This window comes from Phoenix dactylifera, chromosome 9 (genome assembly GCF_051530095.1).
Source record: "Phoenix dactylifera cultivar Ajwa chromosome 9, Ajwa_hap1_PhDact_Kaust_v1.1, whole genome shotgun sequence".
NCBI classification, from domain to species: Eukaryota; Viridiplantae; Streptophyta; class Magnoliopsida; order Arecales; family Arecaceae; genus Phoenix; species Phoenix dactylifera.
Genome location: NC_143198.1, coordinates 21,998,677 through 22,017,844, shown reverse-complemented (window position 1 = coordinate 22,017,844; position 19,168 = coordinate 21,998,677). Strand labels below are relative to the sequence as shown.

At 41.4% G+C, this 19,168-nt stretch overlaps 1 protein-coding gene across 1 annotated transcript; it reads right to left on the bottom strand.

Moving 5' to 3' along the window:
• Positions 1-1,691: 1,691 nt before the first annotated feature.
• Positions 1,692-18,458, bottom strand: LOC103721426 (gibberellin 2-beta-dioxygenase 8). The gene is made up of 5 exons (XM_008811625.6): positions 18,100-18,458; positions 7,168-7,488; positions 3,452-3,909; positions 2,471-2,792; positions 1,692-2,158 (listed from the first exon to the last, which is right to left on the bottom strand). Exons 2-5 carry the CDS (start codon positions 7,225-7,227, stop codon positions 1,919-1,921), a joined length of 1,080 nt encoding a protein of 359 aa, XP_008809847.5. The 5' UTR covers positions 7,228-7,488; positions 18,100-18,458; the 3' UTR covers positions 1,692-1,918.
• Between the last annotated feature and the right edge of the window lie 710 nt (positions 18,459-19,168).

Sequence of the window (19,168 nt, the reverse complement as noted above, 5' to 3'; positions counted from 1 at the left end):
TTACTTTGACACTCAACAGAATAGAGTTCATCCTATCTTTGGTGCCATTTCATTTTATTTCACTTCCATTATGATTTAGAATTCAAGAAGAAACGTTAAAATAGATTCTAAGGTGATAAGGTGATCTAAATTTGAATCAAATTTAGTAATCAAAATTGGGATGTCAATACTTTTTCATGTGCAAGCGCACCCATTGCTGTTCAGTTTCAAAAGCTTTCCCTTACGGTTCGGAAAATGGTCAATTTCTGAAACTTAATTCAAGCTTTAAAACACAAATCATCAATTCACTTAATTCAGATTCCAGCCAATTACAATTTACAAGTTCACATCCTGTTACTGCTTGTATGCTTTATAATTTTCATCAAGCTGCACGATATTGCTAAGGCCACTTAAGCTGTATGTTGCACCTGTGGCTAAGCCTGTGATAGCCTACAGTCTGGCCTTAGCAACATAGCTTTTCCAAATTATTCATTTATGTTTGAGTAATTTTTAATTTTGGACTCTTAATCCACCAATTGAAAGCAAACTCAATTTGTTGCTCTTCTTCCAATAGAACAAACAGTTAGAGCTGAATGCAGGAAAAGATAAGATTTAGTAATGCCTACTCTGTTTTTCTAAATGCTTCGTATATTGGCTGAGAGGAGCTTCCTTCTTTTTCGCTTGTTCTTTCAATGTTGTTAACCAAATTACCATGTCCAAAAAAGTTAACCGGTGCCCTACGTCCTTTTTTTTTGGTAAGAATGGAGGTTGCCAGGAGCAGCCCCAGAATTTATTCAGATCAGAAAGTATTCACATAGTGAGAAGAAAAAGAATTTATAAGGGAGAGAAGAGCAAGAATGCTGTTGCACACAAGATGCCAAAGTTATCACACTCTTCCAAAGATTCTCATGCTGCTTCTCAGTGTTCTGGTTACAGAGGCACTCCCAACTGTGAAATTTAGTTGAAGTCTTCTGGAGAGTTGCATGTATTGAGTGAGGCCTTCTCAGAGAAATCTGCGAGTTCCGTTCTCTCCAGATTTCTGAACAGATGGTTGCTAGAAGCTGATTCCCTGCCCTTCCATTCACCAGATACCTGTTCTTTCTTCTCAATTGTCCAAAGATCATGAAGATTTGTCAGCCAACCCTTCAACTTCAATTGCGTTTTCTTGATGGCAGACCAGATGCTTTTTGAAAATGGACATCTTATAAACAAATGGCTACCTTCCTATGTTGCTTGGATCTACTTGTTTTCTTTTACTTGTTGCTTGATTACTGGCTCTATACATGAGGATGATATATATATTGCAACCCTTTTATCACTTGATGAGTATTTGCGAGAGATGATTTACCCTGTGATTTATTTATCACCAGTCAATAACTTCTGACTGCATTGCTTTGAAAGATAAATAAGTTGCAGAAACTGCTTTCATAGATGATACTTATAACCTAGTCCACCTGAGCATAAGGAGACTATTATTGTTAATTTGATTATGACTTCCCTAAACAGAAGGTAAAGATTCTTGAGAAGCTAAACAAATGCTTATTGGGATCTGCCATATTTTGTTAAGGTTAATGCATGAAATATGACAGTTGGAAGAACGTTTTAAAAATGATTATACATAGCACAGAAACACACCCTTTCTTGATGAGCAAACCAAACACTAGACTTAATTTCACCAAGCAAAATCGCTTGCATTGGTGGTTAACAACCACTTACATAACTTTTATTTCCTTTCTGTAATTTTTAAGATGCCATCTCAAATGCTGTAAACCTGTTTTGATTACAATATTTGCTGCTTCTTTTTCTGTATGAAATATTAAAATCTGGCCTTTTGGCCTAAAAACGGGAAATAGGAGAACCTGCAAGAAGTGAGGGGGTCTGAAAGAAAGAAAAAAGCTCTTGCCATTTTATCTTCTTATGAGTACTGGCCCTTCTATGGTCATGTGTTTTGAGCAAGGAACCTTGCAAGCCCAACCTTGCGACCTGTCCCTCTAACATCCTCTTGGACTTGCTGTCTGTACTCCCCAAAGCTAAACTTTCTATAGATCGCAGGCTCTGCAAGGCTCCGTATCACAGTGTCATAGGAGGGGCAGAGGAAGTATGCCACTGAGAACCTCTCCTGTTGGGGGTTGGACATAACTCTATGTTCCACACTCTTGTACACTCCATTACTCCATGCCTGCATGTGTTCAAAAATCAAAATGAACGACAAACCATAGTGATTAAAATCAACTTTAACCATTTCTTCAGTGGGAATCTAATCGTTTAAAACAAGCTATGTCGGTACTGCAAAAATCCTACAAGATGCCGTACTTAAACAAGATCGTGTTAAAGCATGGTTCCTCCTCTAAATTTTACTCCTTGAGTCATGCCACCTTATGTTTTACCAATATAATTGTCCTCAGTAACTCTTATTTTTAAAGCAGAATCTCCACAGTTCTCTTAGGAGATCACCATAGTAGAAAGCTATGGCATTTGAAGGTTTATATACCTGGAACAGGTCACCAATGTTGACAATTAATGCATCAGCATTGGGTTTAACAGTGATCCATCTCCCATCCTTCATCAATTGCAGCCCACCTACTTGATCTTGGCGTACTATGGTCAGGAAACTAGTATCAGTGTGAGGGACCAAACCAAAGACTCGATCTTTTACTGGGCAGGGAGGATAGCGATTCAGCCGTAAATAACTAGAATCGCACGTGCAATTCTCCGTTATATACGTGCCATCATGGCCCATTCCTTCAGCTAAAATCCCCGCTAGTAGATGTGCCAACCACGACATTGCCGTTGAGAACTCCTCCATTATGTGCCTGTATCAAACGAAAAAGATCCGAACAAAGGAAGCAGGGAAGCAATTGCAGACAGAAAAAGATCTGAACAAAACAAAGTACAAGAGATCTAGGATTAAAGAAGCAGGGAAGAGATCAGAATTAGAAGCGTAAGAGATTTTAGAGATAAAAATATGACTCCAGTAGGAGAATGAAGCATGGACTCTTTCATGGCACCGAGGATAGAGGTGCCAGACTGCAGGTTAACATTGCCTCAATGTCGGAGGTAGTATGTTCTTATCCTGCTCTTGTATCAATCCATATATGATTTTAAGACGCGCTCAAGAATAGACTAAGCACCTTCGGTTAGAAAAAAAGAATAAGTACCTGGTGCTGGTTTCAGCTAGAGTAATGTAATATTTATAGCATAATACAATATTATAGATATAAATTATTATTATTATTATTATATATTAATATTTTATTAATATAATATTTTTAGAAATTAATTTTTGATTTTTTTTTATTTTTTTGAATATTTTCTGTAATTATAATATTTTATCATGAATATTTTGGAAAAAAAATTATAAATCAAAATAATTTTTCGATGTACACTAAAAGTGCATTTTTTAAAAAAAGCCCTATTTGTTCAGCCAAAATACCTCAGCCTAGGAAAAAAAAGTAAAAATAAAAATAAGTACCTGGTGCTGGTTTTGGTGACAGAGGTGGCCGGCGTGAGAGGGATATGATACGCCTCGGACCATGATAATTGCCTGAGGGAGATAGGCCTCGGCGTCCCCCAGCGGTAATTCTCGGGCGACAAGTCCATTACCTTCTCGCTGGCCTTCTTCTCGAACGGGAGCCGGAACACGTTAGCCTGCAGCTCGCGTATCCTGTCCAGGAGACTACTGGAGACGCCATGGTTCCCCAGCTGAAAGAAGCCCCACTCGGAAGCAGCAGCCATGATGTCTCTCTTGCACTGCTCCGCCTCGGACTCGCCATTTAGACGGCTGAGATCGATAAGGGGGAGCTCACACTCCTCGGCTTCCGCCGCTTGATCAGTATCGGACGACTCTGGTTGGCTGTCGAAGAGCGCTTTGTATGTTTTGAGGAATGGTGGATCGGGGTCCATTAGCACAGTACCCTGGTCTTCGACACTCTGGAAGACAATGAGAATGAGACGAGGTTACTTCTTAGTAGACGTCACCAATACTAGCTAGGTGCCTAGGTGTCGGGTTGTACACTAAGGGCTCGTTTGGTTCGCAGGAAAAGGAGGGGGGAAAGTGTGGTCAACGGGAAAGTAATGAAATGCCTCTTGTTTGGTTGGAGTTTTCAAAGGAGAGAGATGGGAAAGTTGTATTCCCATGAGAATATGATTCCCACATTTCATGGGAAAGTCTTTCCCATGAGAAACATGGGAAAGTTACTTTCCCATGAGGTGGGAATCACTTCTTTTTTATTTTTTCCCAAAAAGACCCTTCAGCATTAAAGAAGCATTAAAGAGGCATTAAAGACCTAATTTTTATTAAGGGCATAATAGGAATTATACACAACTTTCCCAGGAAAATGGATGGTTAACCAAACATAAGCACTTTGGAAATTTGTCACTTTCCCATGGTTAACCAAACATGCCAAAAGTACTTTCCTAGGTATCCTCTTCCTAGGAATCTGATTCCCAGGAATCATATTCCTAGGAGGGAAAATACTTCCCGCGAACCAAACGAGCCCTAAGGATTTGGGATCCTGTCACCCGCAGAGGTGACTGGGTAGGCTTACCTCATGGGGGCATAATTAACTTACAAGTGGGCTGGATGGTACGCGCGGCTAGATCCGCCCTTTTCAACTAGACATTACTTGGCACGAACCGACCATGAGCTGCTTATTTTAAAATTTATGCTATCAAATAAATAAAATGGTTTAGAGATTTTTAAGATCTGCGCAATGGATGATCCAACCGTAGTTTCGTGCCAAAAAAAGATGAATTTTTTTTTTGTGCGAAGGATACAACCAGATCTCTTTATCTGGATCCAATTAAAACCTGATCCAAATTAGTTCCAACGTATCGCTAATTACTAATCGAAATTTAGGATCTAGGACCTTTATGGGTTGCGAGGTTAACATGAACTCTTGTATATGAATGTTAAGACAATGTCACAAGCAATCACTATTTCATTGCTATGTTGCCAACAATCAAGTAAGAACTATGAATGGAGTAGTATAACAATTTTGCATGTGCACTAAATCTGCTTCTATTATTGCCTAATCCTTGTACCTTTGTCGTTTTTGTAAAGCAAGATACCATATAAAAAACAAATGGGATGGATTTTTTATAAACAATAATAATTACAAATTTAGGATTGATGTATAATTATTTTGTTAATATCTATTTTTAGAAGGATGTTCTTTCTAAACTTACCAAGTGCTTGCTGGCAGAGCAAACGCAATCCAACATCATCTAATCCTAGTATTTGATGAGCTACATCCAAGTCTAGCTTTCAAAATTTTTAATAATCAATTTAAGAGAAAAAAATAAAAAGTCTTCGACAACAAATTTTGCAACGTAAATTCCACTGAATCAAGGCAAATAGAATTTGATAGAAACATGGAAAATATTCGGATGCGTATTAATTTAGGAACTCAAAAATCTCTATGGTGTATGATTTGCACTGCAGAGTGCTATGCAACACTGAATAACTGCCATCAGGAGATGGATGGCTACCAAACACAGCACCCTAAAGGACTGATGCTCTAATTTAGGATAAGAATCTTGGAGCAAGTCACCTCCTCACACGCGGTGATTAGATCTGAATTTGGAGACAAAAGATGGAACAGGAGGGAATAAGCGAGGACATTTGGATTTTGAGGCGAATACAAGAGGCTTTTCCTGTGTCATTTTCGATAGGAGCAGAGCCGCATGAACGTCTCCGGATTTAGGGGGCGGGCCGGGCGTGTCTTGGGCGAACGCGCCGTCCCGGCGGAGTATTTTCTACTCAGGTTTTTGCCATCTTCCTCGGGTGGTGGAATGGTGATGGTAATTTTTAAATACGGCTGGCTAGACCTGACGGAAAAGAACATGGTGACCATAGCGATTATCTAATGACAGCCACTACTGTTAAGTCCTCGAGATGAACACTATTTATATTTTGGGGGTGAGTGATGCCATGGGCTCCAATCGTTGCATCAAAATCGGCCCCATGGCATGCAATTTAAATATTGGTGCGCTCCCTATTTAGATTTTTTACCAATGGAGCTTTTCAAGCCTGGCAAAATGAGGAAATTGAGGTTCATTGATGGTTACTTTATATTGAGTTATTATTGACGGAAAGTATTATGCTTTTATGATTGATTTCAATAATTGTTGACCGGTAATTTGGCATCAAACAATGAGCAAATAAAACATAACAAAATTTAGATATAGCTGGTGTCTAACAGGAAACCGCAAATATACAACCCTGGTGAATAACTTTTATGTGCGTAATTACTCTTTGGAGTCCCCTATATTGCCGCTTTTTATTCATTTTACACAGCCAAGAAGTCTTCATTTTACACATATTGCAAATTGATGTATCCTCATCACAAATTTAGTAATAATGGCTAAATTAAGAAACTCCTACATCGAATGATTTTGGAATTTAGGGTACATTTGGTTGCAGAATAAAACTTGAAAGGATGAATAGAACTTATGCAGATATTATTAGAGGGATAGGACCCATTCCATGGGTCAGGGTTTTTTCAGATATTTGATTGGAGAGATAGGTGAAAGGAATAAGTGCACGCATCTAATCTACATTGAGTTTCACAATGATTTAAATTTTATCACAGCGATGAAATTGCTCTCCTACTCTTTATATATTTTAGAAAATGATCGAAGGCGAAAAGAGTAATTATGGGGATAGCTTTCTCTATTTCTATGATGTAAGTCTTCTTCTTTTTTTTTTTGATGAAAACCTTAGCTGAGATGACGGCAAAAAAACTATTTGAAAAACACTAGCAAACAATTGAGAGAAAGCATGATATTCGATAATATGAATATTTTTGGCATAGTTTTAAAGTTATATAACTAACATTTCGATTAATCTTGATTTCCCGACTCCCCGAAATCCTTGGTTCATGTTATTGATTTATGCTTTTAAAATATATTTTAATATTTATCCAGTTAAAAATGTTCAAGAGCAAAAAGTTAGCATGTCCGATAAAAGGCCAAATTTTATTTAAAGGAAAGAAAAAAAAAAGGATAAAGACAAACTCACAAATAAAATACGCTTAAAAATGTATCAAAGATCTTTTCCCATCATATGTACACATTCTCCTGTATGATAACAACAGTATTTGCCTTGCACCATATCACGTAGCAGACATGTAATTATTTCACAGTTTTAAATTAAGATAAAGGAAACAAAAACAGAGTTTTCGGTACCTGAGACGGCAATGCTTCTGAAGTCTTTCCCAACTCCTCCATCAATTCCTCCCTTGACATGTTCTTCACCCCTTGCAGTGGTAGTATCAAAGAGCTTAACAATTTATAGATTTATGGCAGTGATAGAATTAATCCTCCACGCGTAATATGTGTGGCAAAACCCCTGAGAGCTGTCTCTCCTCTGTCACCCCCTCACTCATGAGCGAGGCGCCGAGGTCACGTCGCCTGAGACTTAATTTCCACACGCTTAGACCACGGCTTCGCCGCTGCGTCCAAAGGAGCACTGCTGGTTTTATAGTGGCGCCAATGGGCAGATGGAGCCTAGGAGAATTAGTGAAACAATAAAAGCCATTAACTTGTGGCCAATTTGGTGCTTACGACTTCCTAAAGTAGATGATGGGTATGCTTGCAGTGACTTGCAAATCCATAAATGCTGTACCCTTAGATAAAATTTTGTGGCCAGATGCCAGACAACCCAAGAACTAGTCAAAAGCTACTCTTTTTATCTGGACAAAATAGAGGTGATGGAACCACTAACAGTGACAGTCCAACATTTTCTTTTCCAAATTTCTGAAGCAAAGGTGGGCAAACGCATCACTTCATTTGACTGTTCGACAAATTGACCATGGCAGCTTCTCTACCACTTCTACTTCATCTCAAGGAGAGTGGATTATCAAAGTCCCTGTTAAGGGTACGTAAGCCTTGAATTCGGATTTAGTTTTAAAAATTAGTTCATTGGATCTTTCTTACTATTATAGATTACCAACTTTATCTTTTCTTCCAAATATCTTGATGCCTTTCCATCCTTGTATAATAACCATAGTGGTGCTTTTTTCCATTACTTTCCATTTTGCTTTTCTTCGATCTCATCAATCTTGAGAATATGATCATGTTATACGACTAGAAATATGTATCAGAGCAGACATCAACTGACGCCTGCCAATAGTCCTCCATATTTCCACCTTGTCCCTGCTCACCGTCTCTAATATCTCTCATTTTGTTTCCATTAAATTGGATAACCACAGCTATCTTTTTCGGCAGTTCTGTTTCTTCCAGTCCTCTGATCCCACAAGTCTTTGGGATTCATTGATTGCACATTCCTATGTCCGGAGGAATATGTTAGAAGCTCCAATGGAAAACTTGATGAAAATCTGAAGTATAAAGAGTGGAAAGCAAGATTAACTCCTCTTGGTTTAATGCAACACTGGTCACGTAGTTTGGCTTGCATTTGAGCAACAATGCTTATCCCTCTCAGCCTCTCACGTTATCCAACTAAAATATGATCTACAAGGAACAGAGAAGAAGATATACTCTCTGACTGCCTATCTCCAGCGTATCAAGCACCTTGCTGATTGTCTTGCCGCCATAGGCAAACCAATTTGATAACATCAACTTAATTTTCCACAATTTGAATAGCTTACATGGTGAGTGCGAGTTTGTTTCACTCTTTTTATCAAAAGCAGATGGAAGAGGAGGATGAATGCCTTGAGCTCGAAGGATTTTGATTAGTAGAATGTTACCTATACTACTGAAAATTAAAAGATAACAAAGAGGAAATAAAAATATTGAATATCAGAAATAAAGATTCATTCATAATGATATTCGAAAAGAAGCCTTTGTTCTTTACAATTTATGATCTTTATACTCTCCTCTCCACATTCTACCATTAACTGCTAGGAGGCATCTGAATTCCCATCTTCGCCATGTGTCATGGTTGGTTACATTACTATTTTATTTCTCTTGTCAGTTATGAGCTTTAATTTCAAATTCGAAATCTCTCTTTGACTCTTCATTAACTGCCTATGTTCACTTGCAGCATGATGACACATAAACCAATTTCAGCCCTTTGTAACTTCATCAATTTGTATAAGATTGGATTTTGGTGATACAACTATTCATCCTTCTTTATCCTAATGGTACAACACTTTCTTTTGGATTATTTATACCTTAACCTTTTATAGCCAGAATCCATCGTCCTACCTTTATTAACATTACCTATCAGCCAATTTTACTAATATTACTCATCAATGCCTCTTGATGTGCCAAATGGTATTGTTTATTGTATGATCTATAGGGTAAACAAGGTCATTTATGTCACGCCCCCGCCTCTGCGAGGTACGTGAGGCACCTAGTGCCCATGTGGGGGCCACATGAGGGGGGAACACGAGGCTCCCATGCCAGATATTGTCCGGTTCTGGGGCTTCATGCAAGCGTCCTTCATCCCTCCCCGATTTTGTTTTCCACCCAAAATATGTCTGCAGGATTTGGAGACACCCGCCTCATATGCCCAGGCTCTGAAACAAGTCTTTCCGATGTGGGACTATTGGGCCTCACACCCTTCCCACCATCGGACAAGAGCCGTCCTCGGCTCTGATACCAAATGTCATGCCCCCGCCTCTGCGAGGCACGTGAGGCACCTAGTGCCCACGTGGGGGCTACATGAGGGGGGAACACGGGGCTCCCCTGCCAGATATTGTCCGGTTCTGGGACTTCACGCAAGCGTCCTTCACCTCTTCCCGGTTTTATTTTCCACCCAAAATGCGTCTGCAAGATGTGGAGACACCCGCCTCATATGCCCAGGCTCTGGAACGAGTCTTTCCGATGTGGGACTATTGGGCCTCACACCCTTCCCACCATCGGACAAGAGCCATCCTCGGCTCTGATATCAAATATCACGCCCCCGCCTCTGCGAGGCACGTGAGGCACCTAGTGCCCACGTGGGGGCCACATGAGGGGGGAACACGGGGCTCCCCTGCCAGATATTGTCCGGTTCTGGGACTTCACGCAAGCGTCCTTCACCTCTTCCCGGTTTTATTTTCCACCCAAAATGCGTCTGCAGGATTTGGAGACACCCGCCTCATATGCCCAGGCTCTGGAACGAGTCTTTCCAATGTGGGACTATTGGGCCTCACACCCTTCCCACCATCGGACAAGAGTCGTCCTCGGCTCTGATACCAAATGTCACGCCCCCGCCTCTCTGAGGCACGTGAGGCACCTAGTGCCCACGTGGGGGCCACATGAGGGGGGAACACGGGGCTCCCCTGCCAGATATTGTCCGGTTCTGGGGCTTCACGTAAGCGTCCTTCACCCCTCCCCGGTTTTATTTTCCACCCAAAACGCGTCTGCAGGATTTGGAGACACCCGCCTCATATGCCCAAACTCTGGAACGAGTCTTTCCGATGTGGGACTATTGGGCCTCACACCGTGGGCACTAGGTGCCTCACGTCCCTCGCAGAGGCGGGGGCGTGACATTTGGTATCAGAGCCGAGAACGGCTCTTGTTCGATGGTGGAAAGGGTGTGAGGCCCAATAGTCCCACATTGGAAAGACTCGTTTCAGAGCCTGGGCATATGAGGCGGGTGTCTCCAAATCCTGCAGACGTGTTTTGGGAGAAAAATAAAACCGGGGAGGGGTGAAGGACGCTTGCGTGAAGCCCCGGAACCGGACAATATCTGGCAGGGGAGCCCCGGTGGTCCCCCCTCATGTAGCCCCCACGTGGGCACTAGATGCCTCACGTGCCCCGCAGAGGCGGGGGCGTGACATTTGGTATCAGAGCCGAGGACGGCTCTTGTCCGATGGTGGGAAGGGTGTGAGGCCCAATAGTCCCACATCGAAAAGACTCGTTCCAGAGCCTGGGCATATGAGGCGGGTGTCTCCAAATCCTGCAGACGCGTTTTGGGTGGAAAACAAAACCGGGGAGGGGTGAAGGACGCTTGCGTGAAGCCCCAGAACCGGACAATATCTGGCAGGGGAGCCCCGTGTTCCCCCCTCATGTGGCCCCCACGTGGGCACTAGATGCCTCACGTGCCTCGCAGAGGCGGGGGCGTGACATTTGATATTAGAGCCGAGGACGGCTCTTGTCCGATGGTGGAAAGGGTGTGAGGCTCAATAGTCCCACATCAGAAAGACTTCTTCTAGAGCCTGGGCATATGAGGCGGGTATCTCCAAATCCTGCAGATGCGTTTTGGGTGGAAAACAAAACCGGGGAGGGGTGAAGGATGCTTGCGTGAAGCCCCAGAACTGGACAATATCTGGCAGGGGAGCCCCGTGTTCCCCCTCATGTGGCCCCCACGTGGGCACTAGGTGCCTCACGTGCTTCGCAGAGGCGGGAGCGTGACATTTGGTATCAGAGCCGAGGACGGCTCTTGTCCGATGGTGGGAAGGGTGTGAGGCCCAATAGTCCCACATCGGAAAGACTCGTTCCAGAGCCTGGGCATATGAGGCGGGTGTCTCCAAATCCTGCAGACGCGTTTTGGGTGGAAAACAAAACCGGGGAGGGGTGAAGGACGCTTGCGTGAAGCCCTAGAGCCGAACAATATCTGGCAGGGGAGCCCCGTGTTCCCCCCTCATGTGGCCCCCACGTGGGCACTAGGTGCCTCACGTGCCTCGCAGAGGCGGAGGCGTGACAATTTAAAGCTGCTATTCACTCGCAATCGACCTGTTTCAATTGAAGGATTATTTAAACAAAGTGCTGCTACTATTTTATCAGATGATGTTTCTAGATATCATATCCTTTTCACCGATAAGTCGGGATATTCTTGGTTGTTTCCTTTATGTGCCAAATCTGATGTCTTCTCTATTTTTATAGACTCAAAGCTAAAGTTGAGAATCAACTTAAACCAAAACTAAAACTTTGCAATTAGACTGCCGGAAAGAGTTTTTCAGTAATCCTTTTCGGTCATTTCTTTCTTGACATGGTATTAGCCATCAATTATTGTGTCTTCACATTCAAGCTAAATGTAAACATAGGCATCATGTTGCAACTGATCTTGCTCTATTATCTCATTCTTGTATTCCCTTGTTCTATTGCGTTAATGTCTTTAGTTCAGTGGTTTATCTCATCAATCATTTGACTCCATGTAACCTTGGATTGAAATCTCCATGGGAATTACTATTCCATTGCACTCCAAACTACACCTCCCTTCGTTTCTTTGGCTGTGCCTACATTCCTTGGCTAAGGCCACATAATAATCATAAGTTGGAGTTCGGTCTCGTCTGTGTGTCTTTATTGGTTACAATTTGAATCATAAAGTCTATTGCTTCCTTGATCCCACCACTAGTTGCATTTATATTTCATGTCACATTATCTTTGATGAGTATTTCTTTACCTTCCAGAAGTCTACTACTGAACCTCTCAATGAAAACTCAATCACCAACTTGATGTCATCGCAGTATGATTGCTGGATCGAGTTAATGTACTTCTCCCATATCTCTTGCCCTCCTTAGGCACTCTATTTCTAGCCAAGGTACCATTCCTCCTATTCCCTCAGAATAGCTGCAAACCCCGTTCCTAAGTCCACTCCCCATGATTACGATAATCCCAATAGCAGACCAAAAGTCACAATTGCATCACTCTCATGCTACCAATGCAAATCCCATGATCACTCACTCCAAGTATGGCATTAGTAAGAAGAAAGTCTTCTCGACAAAACATCCATTACCTTCTGCTATACAAGCCACTACAAATTTGGTTAAACCCATCTACTTCTCTACAATTAACATGAATTCAGAATAGCGCTCTACTATGATAGAAGAATTCAATGCTTTGCAATGAAATAGTAGTTAGTCACTTGTGTTCTACTTGCCAGATATAGCTTAGTAGGATGTAAATGGGTGTATCGCCTTAAATGGCGAGAAAAAAGATACTTTAATATGGTACAAGGTTAGACTTGTTGTGAAGGCTGTAATCAATAATATGGTTAGACTACTCCGAAACTTTCAGCCTATAAACCTTTTACGATTCGAGTGGTACATGCTTTGGTTGTTCAATTTGGCTAGACAATTCATCAAGTTGATGTTAATAATACTTTTCTTAATGTCATTCTTCACAGCCACCAGGATTTGTTGACTCCAATATCCTAATTATATCTGCAATCTTCACAAAGCCCTCTATGATCTCAAGCACATGCCATAAGCTTGGTATGACTGTCTCACAAATTTTATTCTTGAACATGGTTTCTCTGATACTCATGTTGATCAATTCTTTTTGCTCGGTGGCACGATCAGACAACACTATTTAATTAATCTATTTTATGATATTATGACCATGGGGGATGATGGGTCTTACATCACCCATCTAATTGGTCAACTTGGCTCTCAATTTTTCATAAAGGATATTGGTCCTCTACACTATTTTCAGGGGACTGAAATCACACCAATGGTTGATGGACTATTTTATCTCAAACAAAATATGCAGCTCTGGATCTTCTCCACTGAGCCACTATAGATAATTTCAAATCATATAGCTCTACCATGGTGCTTCTCACAAATTATGCTCTTTGTTTGGTGATCCACTATCGGATTCTTTTAATATTGAAGTATCATTGGTGCATTGAAGTAAATTAAGTTTGCTAGTCCATGCATGCCTCAATATGCGATCATCTTGTTGTTGTAAAGAGAATCTTGCATTTTTTGAAAGGCATTGTTATTCATGGCATTAACTTTTCTTGGCGTACCTTGGATCTTCAACCTTTTGTGATGTCGATTGGGCTAGTGACTTGGATACCCAATGCTTATGGCTAGTGTATTTCCATTACTATCTTATAGACTGCTAAGAGACAACCAACAATAGCCCATTCTTCTATTGAAGGCGAATATCACACTCTAGCTCATAGTACTACTAAATTATTTTGGATTATTCAGTTTCTTAAAAAATTGCATATATTTATATCATCAGCTCCTATTTTTTGGTCTGAATATGTGTCATATCTCTTGCCTCCATTTCTATTTTTCATGTGTACACTAAATACATCGAAATAGATTGTCATGTTGAGAGAGATAGTTTGGAAGGATATTGATGTGCAATATGTTCCTAATTAAGATCAGCCTACAGATATCTTTACTCCGCACTTCAAACTTCTCAAACGGCTCATCAATTTGTGGAACTGTGGTATACTGGTATTTGACTTTGCATTTGAATATAAATTTTAAGAATTAGTTTATTGGATCTTCCCTATTATTCTGGAATCCACTCTGCGCCTCTGCAAATCCCAACCAAAATCCAAAAGGAAGATCATTCGTCATCGTCCCTCAAAACCTAGCTTCGCCGACGATAGGGTGGTCGGGACTCCTCTTCACCACTTCGCCAAGCTTGCACGGTCGACGACGACGATTGGCGAGTGGCGACCGGCGAAACCCTAGCTCCACGCCTCGTCGCCTCCACCGCTCGTCCGCTCTACCTCTGGCCCTCTGCGCCTCTGCAAATCCCTCGGCAAACTGGGTTTAGGCGCGATTCGGGCCATTCGGCAATCAGTAGACAGCCAGACACATTGGGCTCGGTCACCGCGATTCGGGCTGGGACGGGCCCGGGCCGGGCCAATGAAATACCTGAGCCCGACCCGAAATAGAAATGGGCTTAATCATTCAGCCCAAGCCTGGCCCGAAATGCATTGGGCCTAGCCCATAGCCCGGCCCGCGGCGGCCCGACCCGAGCCCACTTCCAGCCCTAACTACTGTAGTATGGAACAGCATGAAAGGAATCTCCACGTACTGGTTCTTATTTGTTTTTCCAAATATTTTGGTATATTCTAATCTTTGTATGAGAACCATAACTATGCTTTCTTCCATTTCTATATAATAGCCATAGCTGTATATTACTTTAAATTTTATTTTTATTCAATCCCATATATCAATCTTTGAACTATGATCTTGATGTGTGATTATAATTATACAAATCATTGAAAGGTTCTGTGTGAACCTCTTATGCACCGCACTTTTCATTAATATTCTATCTACAAAATACCATGGCCAACATCCTCGCAGATTTTTTATGCAAAATATTCTTAAGATTGATGTAAAAGATTCTATTGAGATTAGGTTGTGGTAGACCTGACCACGGTTCAGTTCTAACCGAGAAACCGGATCGAAACCAAACCGGAAAGAACCGGACCGGAACCGGAACCGGAACCGTGTCTCACGATTCTTAATCGAACCGGAACCTTGAGGAATATGGTTCGGTTAAGGTTCCAGGTTTGATGGAACCGGAATCGAAACCGAACCGGAACAGGAACCAGAACCGAAACCGAACCGGAACCGGAACTGGAACCGGCGGTTCAGTTCTGGTTCGAACCGAAAAAAACGACTATTTTATCCCTCCTAACAACTAAAAAATGGCTAATTTGAGGGGCATTTTGGGAAATGACTATTTTACCCCTTCTAACAACTAAAAAATGGCTAGTTTGAGGGGCATTTTGGGAAATAAAAATTATCCCCAATACGATATACCTCTCCAAATCAATTTTTTCACCACACCACTCAATCTTTCAATCTCTCTCTCTCAATTTTTCACTCTCTCAATTATTCAATCTATTCCAATTCTTTACACATTCCATAACCTTCCCATATTTTCATTTTTTCTAATCCAATTATCAAAAATGTCTTCCTCCTGCTCAAATAAAGACAAGAAAATATATGTTCCAAACCTAAATTCTTGGGATCCAAATTACCGACCCCCCTCTATTGATGAGTAAATAATAAAATGAGGTATAAATTATCATTTTGTATTAATTACACAATCTATTTGTATTTAATTTTTTTCCAAATTAATTACACAATCTATTTTTTTTCAAAATTTTATAACCGGAACCGGAACCATTTAGAACCGGAACCGCCTAGAACCGAAACCGGAACCGGCGGTTCTAGAACCGGAACCGAACCGACTATTTTCGGTTCCGATTAAGGTTCTAGATTTTTGTGGAACCGAAACCAGCGGTTCCGGAACCGTGATCAAATCTAGGTTGTGGCGGAATTATTATATGAATCTTATCTCCTGCACAGAATATTCTATTGGCATGTTACCTCCGTTTCCTATTCCCACGGTTCGACGAGGCTAAACGAACACTCAAAGGAAGGCCAAAGGATGATTGCTGTGTACTCGCAAGACAGCTTGTCCTTAAATATTACTGGATTAATTAAGAAATTTTTTTATTTCGCTTCTAAAATTTTGAAAATTTTTAATTAGCCTCTGAAAAATAGTTTTCTATATCAATATGGTCCAGTTGGGGGTATCAAATGATAAAAAAATACTTAATACTGTTTGTAAAAAAGAAATAGTAAAAAATATGGGGGGTCATGATATTGATAAAAACCCCTCCACCAAACTCGGTAATTCAATTGCCGTCTCAAATGACTTAATTGACCCCATCATCGACTTCCAACTCCGGGAGCTCGTCCACTGCCAATCCCGGCTCCTCCATTGTAGCGACTCTAGAGCTCTCTCACGACTTCTCCGACTTCTCCAGCTTCAACTCCAACATCTCCAGTGACCTATATAGCACCATGGCTGTGGCTCCCTCATACCAACAGCTCCCAACAACCCCACTAGATTCTCGCTGGTGGTGGTGACACTGAGGATCATTGGTCTTAGGACTCGGGTTCTTGGCGTATCACCTATCAAACTTCTGAACTTTGATTGGGTCCTTGGGGCCGATCCTGGCTCCAATCCCCCACCTCGGGAGCATCGACCCAATGGTGCAGGAGAACATGTCCATCGCCATGTTCGACCTCTCACTAGAGGACTCAAATCGAGCGGCAATGAAAGCAAAACGGGATATGGCACCGAAGCTTCAACTTCTGGCATGGATGGAATCATAGAACTTCCAGGGTTTGTTTGACGACTCGAACCAGGTGGCTATCGAGGTGAAGTAGGACATGAGAATGAAGCTCCACCCTCTTGGCACAACACTAGTCGGACTTCCAGGCTTTGATCAGGTCAAAGCCAGATCGAGGACTCGAACCGGGTGGCGATCGCAGTGGTTGCCAAAGTGAAGTAGCTGGTTTACATGCCGTTAATGGGAATAGCAATGATGAAGAAGGTCAAGAAAAAAAAAACTTTCTTTCGCATGCTCGAAAGGTTGATTGGAGAAGAGAATCACTTGATTTACATATGTTCCTTTACACAGAAATGAAAGCCAGGGGCATTGCAGAGAGGCAGGCAGGGTTATCAAGTTATCATGCGATGATCACGTGATAACTTTTCTTAATAGGAGATGGGCGGCTGGACCATATTGATACAAAAAAAAGGGTATAAATTAGTTGAAAATTTTTTAACTCTTAGAATTGAAATGTTTTCTGTCCGAAGTTGAAGGATATTACTGCATTTTTCCCGTGTATTAATTGTCCATTTTATTGAGTCGTAATCACTTGTCCAGGGAGAAGAACCAACGAGCCATAGGAATATAATGGTAAAGAGCTATAACTCCTAGCTAGGGGTGTCATGACTTAGCCAACCTAGATCGCACGCTCTCATAGCTGGCCAAGAGAAAGTTATTAAAAATTATTAAGCTTGAATAGAACATTTTGGCCTACATTTAAGGCCTGAGCCTTGAATAAAACCATGTTAAAACAATGGCCTTTCAGATCAATTAGCTAAAACGAGCATAACTATAATTACAGGATGAAAATTATATCTATATGTAACATAGATTATGTTTTCGTATGTATTAAATTAACATCATTATAGAAAGTTTCATAAACCTATTCTTCTTCTTTTTCTTTTTTCAGAAATAAGATGGTAAAATGCCACCACCCAAGATTGAGCTCGATCTGGACCTGTCCTCAAGAGAGGGTGTCAATCAGCCTGTTGGCATAACTATAACTTCAATCAACTTTGATATTCCAACTAAGTGGGTTTTAGTGGTCTAAGTCTTCAAACAAAGTTTATATTATATAAAATCAGACTTTAGCAAGATAATATCATGCATGTGGGGCCAAGCTAATCACAAATCACTTGAAAACTAACAGACTAGCTATATATATATATATATATATATATGCTCTCATGTAATGGTTGATGCATCAAGCAAAAATGTACACATGCATATTCAAGCAAATAAACATATCACGGAACCTTATTTATCTAAACTTAAAGATAGAATAAGAGCTCTTACGCAAGTTAAAACCAAAAAGGCAGCATGAAGTGATTGGAAGAACTTACTAATTGGAGAAGAGAGGAGGGAGCACACAGTGGGAGCAGGAGTGGGAAGAACCAACGTGGAGCTAGAATATTTATATAGATGGCCGACCAAGCATTGGCCAATTGCTTGTTTCTGGCTGTTGAGAAGAACACGTTTCCGGACGGAGTATCAAAGGAAATGGAGGTTAAATTTTTGCTACAGTGATTAGATAGATACTGGGAGGAGATAAAGAGAAAAAATGAGAGGGCGCCAAGGAATGATGCACGGTGGGGGGTGGGGAAGGGATAGAGTTGAAGGGGAGATTGCAGAATATCTCTTTCTTCTCTCTCCACTGCCATCAAGCCACATGACGGATTCATACGCCTTCACTGTTCTCATTGCACAACCCCCTTCCCCTCTCTCCCTCCCCCGGCCCCCCTCGGCCTCAATCTCTTACTCTCACACACTCACAGTCTCTTTCTCTCACTGGCCATGTCGGTATCGTAGGACGACTCGTGTGCCAACTTTCGCTACGGAGAAACGTGGGCATCGCTGGAGCCGTGTGCCCTTTGGAGGACGGCGGAACCCATGCAACACGGGCTACAAGGAATCCACGGAGGAGCGGACACGTAGCCATGACGGTGTAGGTGACGTCAGCAAAGAGGGCAGGGCTTGGTCTTCTAGAGTTCACCTATGAATACTCCTGCGAGAAGATGACAAGATCATAATCTAAAGGCAACGTGCCGTTTTGGCTACCATTACGCTTGTGGCTATTGTCTGCATTATGCCCATGCAGCATCATGAGAGTTCTGCAAGGCTTTAGATGAGATGAGAGGCTTCGAGATGAACAAAAATTATATGGGAAGGCCATCACAGAATAAAATATAATATGGATTTTCTATTTTGCTATGTTTATCCTAGCATCCATCTTTAAAAAAAAAAAAAAAAAGTTAGAAACTTTATTAATGAAGTCCTCATTATCGTAAATAAAAAAATAAAAAAACAACTTGCATGTGGCATTCTCTTTCTTTCTTATTTTTATAATATATTTTTTACGAATACAGACTACATGGTCAAGTGATATGCACTGAACAAATTAATCATTCGGCA